At 38.1% G+C, this 9851-nt stretch overlaps 1 protein-coding gene across 1 annotated transcript; it reads left to right on the forward strand.

Moving 5' to 3' along the window:
* The first annotated feature begins 1028 nt into the window (after window positions 1-1028).
* On the forward strand, window positions 1029-5084 carry LOC130033635 (histone H3.1-like). Its single transcript, XM_056125430.1, has 2 exons — window positions 1029-1067; window positions 4698-5084. Exons 1-2 carry the CDS (start codon window positions 1029-1031, stop codon window positions 5082-5084), a joined length of 426 nt encoding a protein of 141 aa, XP_055981405.1.
* Window positions 5085-9851: the final 4767 nt, after the last annotated feature.

The following is a 9851-nucleotide window of genomic DNA, read 5'->3' on the forward strand; positions in this document are numbered from 1 at the left end:
GGCTCCTGATCAAGCGATTAATGGCCATGATCCCAGAGACTCAAAAACAAATCTCAAAACCCAGTGGCTTTTGGCAGAAATGCATCTGGATTGCATAAACGGCCATGGCTCCAGAGGCAAAAGGACTTAATCCAGAGCCCAGCAGCTTGCGGCAGAAAAGTGAATGGACCATGCATCAAACTATGGTGCCATGCCTCCCCAGGATGAAAAGGGTGTTGCTCCCTTCCGCCTTTTCTCCCCACCCCCGCAACCCAGCAGCAAGGTGGCTGCTGCCTCAGAGCTTATAGGAAAGCCAGGTGTGAGCCAGCAGTGATGGGGCAACTGCAGTCTCATGGGAAGGGGGGCGGTACTGGCTCATCCTTCACACCCTACCAAGGTCCTGAGTTACCCCCCACAAGCAGCTCTCCGGCACAGCCATAACACCACAGAAACCAATCTCTAAAATTATCTGGCTCTTTGCAGAAATCCAAAATTGCATGGCCGCAATAGTGGCCGCGCAACATTATATGATTCTCATAACCAGCTATAGAAAACAAAGTATTTCACAATGCCTTTTCAGCAATTCTGATTGTTGGGGGGGAAATTCTAAACAATAATGGTGCATCTTTTGTCAAAATGATAAATGTAATCAATGTAGAGAAGAGTTAAGTAGAAATCATCTGTCTCACAGGCATTGGGTGGGGTGGGAGGGAGGTATATTGGGGTTCTTGGTGGTGAAATGTGAGTACTGGTGAAAGGAAAGGTGGTTGATCATTGTTTGACCGAGACTTAAACCTGAAAGCTCAGTAAATTTTCCACAGTTGTTCAATAAATAAATATAAGACGAAAAATAAATAAATAAAACTGAAAAAAAAAAGCAAGGTGGAGTTCATGTCCAATTCAATCAGCTAATCAGTGGCTGAATAAATAGCAGTACTCCTACATAAAAAAAAGAGAGAGAGAGAGAGAAAACAGTAGGTAAGTGAATCCTGAAGGGAGGAGTGACACAAGGATCTCCTGGAAGCAACTTCTTGAACAAGTGACAATCCATGGAGAGGGCAAAGAAAAAGAAAAAAATGTCCTTATTGGTAGGTAATTTCAAGAATTAACTTTGAGACATTACAAGTAGCAATTGTTTACATATAAAGTCAAATACTCCGAATATACTAAAAGAATCATCATTAATTTTTCATAGGTAATATTTAAACTTCCTAATAGAAGATAGAAATGTCTAGCTTAGAAATGCTGGGATAATTTGAGGTGAAGGATATCAATGGGTAATGAAAAAATAAATGAAAATATCTGGGAGAGAACAGGAGATCAAAGAGATTATATCTGTATTCTTTTTGAAATAAATGCAATCACTGTCAACAATAAAGAATAACAACTTTAAAATTTTGTACTGTGTTCCCTCTGGTTCTGACATATTTTGACAAACATGTTCTTAATTATGTGCCAGAGATTAAAATATTGTGTACTGCAGTTAAGATCAAATATTGAAGATAATAAAAAGAAATGTAGAAAGGAATTAACATTTGAAATGATTTTAATAGCATATAAGTTCCCTTGTTTAGGGGGAAACAGTTTATGAGATATATGCCCTTGATGTTTTAACATTAAATTATTCAAGACAACAAATACTATATAGCATAAATTATACAAAACAATGATTATAGATAAATTAAAGTATTCAGTCATATTCCCTATTAAAAAGAAAATGGAATTAACAGAAATTGAGAAAAGATGGGTTTTAAGCAGCCATGCCAAGAAATAAGACATAAATTATAAAATGTTAACTGTATTTGCCATATTAGATTGATCTTATCAGAACCAACATAAACTCACCACATAGAGATAATTTTAAAACAGAAAAGAGTAAAGAAATGAGACAATCTGAGACAAAAATTAGTTCTCCGTGGCAACAGATTAGGCCAGGGAAGTTGACAGATTATAAGCATAGAGCTACCAGGTCAGACTAACCAAATATTTGTTTTTCCTTTTATAATGTTTATAATATGAAAAGGTTGGTCTGTATTTACTTCACTTACAAGTTACAATATTTCTTCAACATTGTTCATGATTATATAATAGGTTCAAACTGATTTGTCAAATAGTTGATTTCTTGCAGCAAACAGAAAGCAGCAAAATCAAATCAAATTAATTAAAGGAAATGGAGATTCCTTTGAAAGAATCCAAAAAAAAAAATTGAAAGATTAGAAATCTGCAAAAAAAAAATAGTAAAATTGAGAAATAGGAATGAGAATAAGCTAACAGGTTCTCCAAGCTTCTTGTAATCAATGGTATCATTAGAGATTGATTTCCAATGGAGAACAAGGGACTATTGTGATGTTTCACCTAAAACAACCATGAAAGATCACTGTCTTGGGAAATGTGACCTGCTGTTATAATGTTGCTGTAATCTGCATCAGTTTGTTTTTTTTCAGTGAACCAATTCAACAGTAGCTTCCTAAAAACTCTAATATATATATATAATATTTTTATATTATATATATTTGCCAAGTGTGTATTTCAATGCTCACTAACAAAATAGAGTCCATAGACAAAGAACATAAAAATTAAACTCAGATTTTGTTCAGGGCATCATCAATAAATGATTGGTGAACAAGAAAGATATTCGGACATATATTTTTATATTCCTTTATAATTAATTCAAAATTTTCTCTTAACACAAAGTCCAAGCATGTCTAAAAATTTAACTCCAGATTTGTTACATTCCTGCCAGGGAACCAAGGATATTTCTACAGGACTCAAATCTATTTTTCTTTAGTTTAGAACAGTGCTACACAACACCCCTAAGGAATTTTAGAAGTAGCCAAACATTTTAAAATTAAGTTTTCATTAGATGCTTGTTTTCCTTGAAAAGGGAGCAGCTGTTAGTGCTGGCAGAATCCTCCTCCCCACCCTACCCCCATCTGAGTGCAGATCAAAAACAATTTGCTTTGTGAATAATCTACAGTATGACAATTTGTCTACAAATATGTCAATGCCTGTTTACCTCCATGTGTGTCAATTGGATTTACCCTCTTTATTTACAAAGAGGAGAAGGGTAAGGCGTTCTTGACAGCACCCCTGCCTGCAGTCCTGGCACTGTCACCTCTCCCCCACTTCCTGTTGTCACTGAGAACCAGAGGGAGTGACAAGCCACATACTGTGCCTTGTGTGGACTTTGCAGGATTACAGCAATGATAAGATTAGAGACCTCATTTTCTCACGAAGAGAGTAAGGAGTTGTTCATAAAGAGGCCTTCTATATAGTAGTTTCAGTAAGTCTGGAAAGATTCTGAATAAACGACCATTTCCAAAGGAATCTTTAAAAACACAAGTGGTGGGGACTGGAGTTAGACTTTTTCATTCTTCTATCACTTCCTTCTATACCAAACAGCTGATGCTTGCATTAAAGGAAGATAAAATAATTGGCTTATTCAGCATCTCCCAGATTTCTAGGAAGAAAAATAAAAGTCAGCTTTAGCTTACTTATATATGAGTGCATCCTTCTATCTCTGTTTATGTCACCCTGCATGATGTATAATCTACCCAGTGTATTTAGTATGGAAATGAGTGAAGCCTATTGCAGGGCACAGTTAGCTTATTCTTTTCACATAGACATTTGTGCTGTGTGTGTATATTCACAAGATTAACCTAAGCTAGTGAACCTGAGAACTAAACTGGCTAGTTTCCATGGTCTGTGGACTATTCATGTAGATCTTAATGTTTTAATTTTGTGACAAACGATAAATGTTCTATTTCATAACATCCAGCAGCAGCATTAAGTGTTAGTATAACCGAACTACTAGTCTCTAGTAAATTTCTGAATGTTTTTTACCTTTTACATTTTGTTTTTGATATTTAGAGACACTTAAAAATCAGATATTATCTAAAGGAAAAATTTATACAGAACATATTTCCACTTATTACATAAAAATGTATTATAAGGCTTTATGAATCAAAAATAGGAAGTAAGATGGCACTGATGCCGTTGAAGCCCTCTCGCTCTCCTGAACCCTGCTCACCATTTCACTCTGGGTGACGCACAGCTCAGGGCACCAGGTGTGGAGTTCCGCGTGTGATCCCTGCTGGAGCTCTGCGAGTGGCTCCTGCTGGACATCGCTGTCTGCTTTTCAGGACTGGGACAGAGTGGCATCGGCGGGGCAAGGAAAGACCACAGTGGCGGCCACAGCATCACTGCCTCCCCCAGCTGGGCCAAGTCACAACACCATCAAGCGTGGAGCAGTGACAGTGGCTTGCATGGTGACTTGTCCACTGTGGTATGCTGTCCGCCAACCACTGAGTGACTTGGAACTCGGTATAGGTGTTCGACCTGGTACAGACCCTATGCGATAGGATCTTGCTCTGTCAGCTGTTTGACAGTTCTGGGCACACTCCATCCACCTCAAGATCAATCTGAAGCTGCAGGCGCTGCCCAGAGACGTTGTTGTCAGTGTACAAATTGTTACAAGAGGCCGGTCACCAGGAGCTTACATTCCGTAGTCGGGAAACACCTGCAGGGATGATTAGAGATCCCCCCAAAAGCCTCCATCCTTCCTCTGGAGAGACCAGCAAGCTACGGAGGGTATCCAGCCCGCATGGCAGAGCCTGGAAAGCCACCCATGAAGTACCAAATATGCCAACAACAGTAGCTAAAATGGGTCTCATTTTCCTAACCCTGAAGGAGTCTCCAGCTCAGCTGGGAAGAACTAGAGGGCTCGTACTAAGCAGACCACATGCAAGTCAACGGGCAGGAAGGTGCCCTGCAAGCAGCTGGCCACCAAGGCACTCCGCAAGAGCACACCAGCCACCGGTGGTATGAAGAAGCCACACTGCTACCGGTCAGACACCTTGGCTCTGCGTGAGATCCTCCAGCTGCTGTTTCAGCAGCTGGTGAGCAAGATCTCCAGGACTTCAAGACCAACCTGCTGCTCCCAGAGCTCAGCCATCATGGCACTGCAGGAGGCATGTGAGGCCTACCTGGTGGGACTCTTCGAGGACACCAACCTCTGCGCATTCCCCACCAAACACATCACCATTATGCCCAAGGACATCCAGCTGGCATACCACATCAGTGGAGAGAGAGCATTAAGTTTATGATGCTAAAATCTCCGGGCTGGGACAAATGGAGACGCTACTTGGCAGTCCTCATGGGGGCTTCCTTCTGATCCTGCACTCAGGGATAGTGATCTCTGGTGGGCTGAAAGGTGTTGAGGGATATACCTTGGGTCAACCATGTGTAAGACAAGCATCTTGCCCACTCTTTGACCTCTCCAGCCCCTGAAAATCAAATTAATTAAAAAGAATTCTAAGGGAGTCTGGACACATTTAATCTAATTTTATTTTCCTTTGTACCATACCAACGCATAATTACAATTGATCTTCCTTCAAAATATTAAGGAAATGAATATATGCTGTCCCATGGCAAGTAACTTGAAAGCCGGTATTGTTGGTTATGCTTGCCAATCCAACTATATTTAAAGGTGAGATTCAGTGTCTTCTTAAGCCATCTGAGAGAACAAATGCCAGTGTGCCAGTGATGTAACAACTTCAATCTGATAATTATTTTTGAGTTCTGAACTAAATTGTGAAACTAAATAAAAATAACTATGAGGCCTTAAGATTCTGGGTATCACATTGTAGGTTTATTTTTATATATAAAATAGTAATTTGCAGGTCCTACTTCTGTGTTATCAGTTTCCAATTGAAAACAAGGGACTCCTAGGACAAGCATGGCTAACATGAAAATTTTTATTATCAACTTTAGATCACTCTTCCTTTGTTTTCACTCCTACTTTTTGTTTGTTTGGGGCCACATCTGGTAATGCTCAGGGCTTACTTCTGGCTCTGTGGTCAAAAATCAGTGTTGAGGGGCTGGAGAGATAGCACAGCGGGTAGGGCATTTGCCTTGCACACAGCCGACCCAGGTTCAATTTCCAGCATCCCATATGGTCCCCTGGGTGACCACCAGGGGTGATTCCTGAGTGCAGAGCCAGGAGTAACCCCTGTGCATCGCCAGGTGTGATCCAGAAAGCAAAAAAAAAAAAAAAATCAGTGTTGATGGTGTTTAGAGAAGCATATGTGGTGCTAGGGATCTAAGCTGGGTTGTCCATGTGCAGGGCAAAGTGCCTTACCTGCTGAACTATCCCTCTGGCCCTGATTTCATTCTTTTCTCTGTTATCTTTGGGTAACCTCAGTTCTGCTGTTGTTATAAGGTGTAACATCAAAATCTTGACTGTAAATTTCATGAAGCACTCTAGCAAGATTGTTAACAAAAAATATGCCACAAATTTAGAGAAAAGTTTCAAATGTCAGAGAACTAGAAACACAGATTTTTACTATAGGAATTTGTTGTTGTTGTTATTGTTAATTTAATGTGAACAGATACATTGTAATTTCAAATTTTAAGATTAACATTTTTAGTAATAATTTAAGTCTGGGGTTACACCCATAAACCATTTTCTGCCGGCGCCAAATAGTCTCCTAATCAGCCACCCTCCAGAACTCACAGCTGCTTCTCCTGGAAGGGAGCATTAAATGAGGCCCCCATAACCATGCCACTAGACTCCGCACCAGGCTGTTTTCACTAGGGGTGTCACAGAGTGGGGTGGGTGAGAGCCCTCCCCGCCCCAAGGGACCCAGTCCTGGCAGCCGACCACAACTACCCAACCTCCACCACACTTCAGGCTGCTTTCCACATGCTCGGGCCAAACTTCACTCATGAGTGAACATATTCCTGGACACATCATAAGACACTCCCTACTCATTTTCCATAATTATCAAACCATATTTGATGGGGTTCAGACAGTAGGCAACAAATCATCTTGGAGAACCCCGCAAGCTACCAAGAGTATCCCACCCACACGGCAGAGCCTGGCAAGCTACCCGTAGCATATCCAATATGCCAAAAACAGTAACAATAACGGATCTCATTACCCTGACCCTGAAAGAGCCTTCAATACAACAGCATTGGGAAAGACAAGTAAGGAGAGATTGCTAAAATCTCAGGGCTGGGACTAATGGAGACATTACTGGAGTCTCCTCAAGTAAATTGATGAACAACGGGATGACAGTGATACAGTGATACAATGAATTTAAGCCTATCAATACCAATTTTCTGGGGGAGAGAGAGGGGAGGGGTATTAATCTTGAAAAACAGATATATTCCAAGTAGTTTTCAGATATATTCAGATATAAAGTTATATTCCAAGTAACATATTTTAAATTAGGATTGGTATTTATGTGTTAGGAGCAAAGAGAGTAGAAAACTTAAGACGATATTTTACTAGTAGATGACAAAATCATGTTTATCTATTGTTGTACATATTCTTTTCTTCATTGATAATAGAATTTTCTTCAGATGCTTTAGAAATTAAATAGTGAGCAATAGACCAAAGTAATATATAATACAGCAAATGCATATAGTTCAATATACTGAGAACCATATACCACGTCAAACTCTACATGCCAACTTGGAATTAAATAGGCCCAGATCTGGCTCCATCTGACCCCTACAAATCCAGGTCAAAGTAGTTAAGAGATATAAATTCTTGTAGCTTGTAAGAACATATTTTTATGTAAGTTTCAACTCTTGTAAATACTATTAGACAAAAAAACACAAGAGCTAATTTAGAAATTCAGGACCATTTGCATAGATGAATCAGATGAAGTCATTGCATTGCCAGGGATTCAAAGTAAGTGAAAGATAATCTTGAAGGAGTAAACCTCATGCAACTGAAGACTGAATTTTTTTTTTTTTGCTGGTATTTGGAGTCATTGAGGATTCAATTATATTTCTCCTTTACTGTGTGCTGGAGCGATAGCACAGCGGTAGGGCATTTGCCTTGCACTCAGCCAACATGGCCGACCAGAGTTCGATTCCCCCGCCCCTCTCGGAGAGCCCGGCAAGCTACCGAGAATATCTTGCCCACATGGCAGAGCCTGGCAAGCTCCCCGTGACGTATTGGATATGCCAGACACAGTAACAACAAAGTCTCCAATGGAGACGTTACTGGGCCTGCTCGAGCAAATCGATGATCAACGGGAGGCCTTAGTATTTATAAGTATTAATAAAACTTTAGTATTTTAATAAGTTACTATTTATTCATTGATAGTTAAAATATTACTTACTGTGGCATTGGTCAAAAACTGTGGTATTAATTTATGTTTTGCTTTGCTTAACTTTTAATAAATAATTGTATTCACATGAAATAATTTTTAATATTCCATATATTAAGACAAGTTGTAAAATAAAATGATTTATATAATAAGTCATTAAAGCAAAATGTGATTTTATATCATTGTTTTTAAAAATTATTGAAAAAATTATTTGAAATATCAATTGCATAAAGATAAAAGATTTCCATTAATGTTTAAAAAGAAATTATTTTAGATGTTCTTATAGTCATGTGATATTGAATTATGTGAAATTCATTTAATACTCTTAATATTTCATGTTTTATTGGACCTGGGTCATGTAAAGTTGTAGCTCACTTTTTAGTTTCTGATTTCTTTTAGTTTGCAAAAGGATTTTACATTTGCATTTAAATAGGAAGGAAATGTGATAAAGATTTCAATTAAAAGCCTGTCTGTTTGGGTTAATTCATTTTTAATAGAAACAGTAAATATTTTTCAGTTGATATAGCTTTTACCACAAGATCAGTTCATTGTTCTTTTTTTATCTAGTTATGTCAGGTGGTACATAATAAAGAACACTATAATGTCAGCTCCTTCTGTTTAAGAAACATTTCTCATTTCTTCATTGATTTTTAAGGAACCAAATCAAATTTCTAAACAGTACTAGAGAAAACTGATGATGGCAAGTCATTGTATTAGTACAAAAGATTCTTAATAATATATGAAATATAGCTAGCGTCTTAACATAGGTGTGTTCAAATAAATATATACATAGACAGATACACATATGGAATAGATTTTTATCTTAAATTTAAATGGTAGGTTTGTTGAAAAGGAAAAGAGTAAAACTTCTCTCTTAGTTTTAAAGTTTGACTATACTTACAGAGTGTCATCTACATTGCGGGGATAGGTGCTATTCTCTGTAGGAAAAATGGCAATCTTTTAAGAGTCTACTCGTACATTATTCATCATTGAAGTGAGGGACATATTTATAACAAGATTACTAATCTTAATTGAGGCTCACCACTTTTACATTTCAAACTTGCTCTTTGAAAATTGGTGATTTATCTGCTGTTTGGTTTTAGGTATATTTTTATGCTATAAAAATGCAATTGCATGCAAATCAGTCTATGTTAAAATATAATGCATACGTTTTCCATGTTACAGGGTATTTGTTGTCACTGTTGTTTCTCTTGGGCCACACCTGGCAGTGCTCAGTGGTTACCCCTGGTCTTGCACTTAGGAATTACTCCTGATGGTGCTCTACAAAGCAAGTGCCCTATCCCCTGTACTATTGCTCTGGCAGTAGAGTTTTCTATTCTTTTGTTTGTAGTTACAGTGATCTAAGTAGCAAAATGTCTCTTTACATGCTTATTCTCTAAGGAAAAAAAATATACTTTCTATCTAAAAACCCTAAATCTGTACCGAGCATCCTTTTCAGTGAATGAATAAAGTCATTTAAATAAATAATTAAAGATTTTTATTATAACTGTGCAGCTCCTGCTAGTAGATCATCACAGTTGTGCATAAATAGATTAAATTTCTGTAATACTATCCAGGAGATATCTTGACAGTTGTTTTTTTTTCGTTCTCAGGTGTCTAGTTAAGGAGAACTCAGGGGTCCAATTCAGCCTTTTAAAATATTATCTTTTGACTAGACAGATTACTGCTTTGAGATGCAATGGGATTTTCCACAGCAAACCTTACAGAGGATTATGCTTCTCATAACTC

This window comes from Sorex fumeus, unplaced genomic scaffold (assembly GCF_029834395.1).
Source record: "Sorex fumeus unplaced genomic scaffold, SorFum_2.1 ptg000054l, whole genome shotgun sequence".
NCBI lineage: Eukaryota > Metazoa > Chordata > Mammalia > Eulipotyphla > Soricidae > Sorex > Sorex fumeus.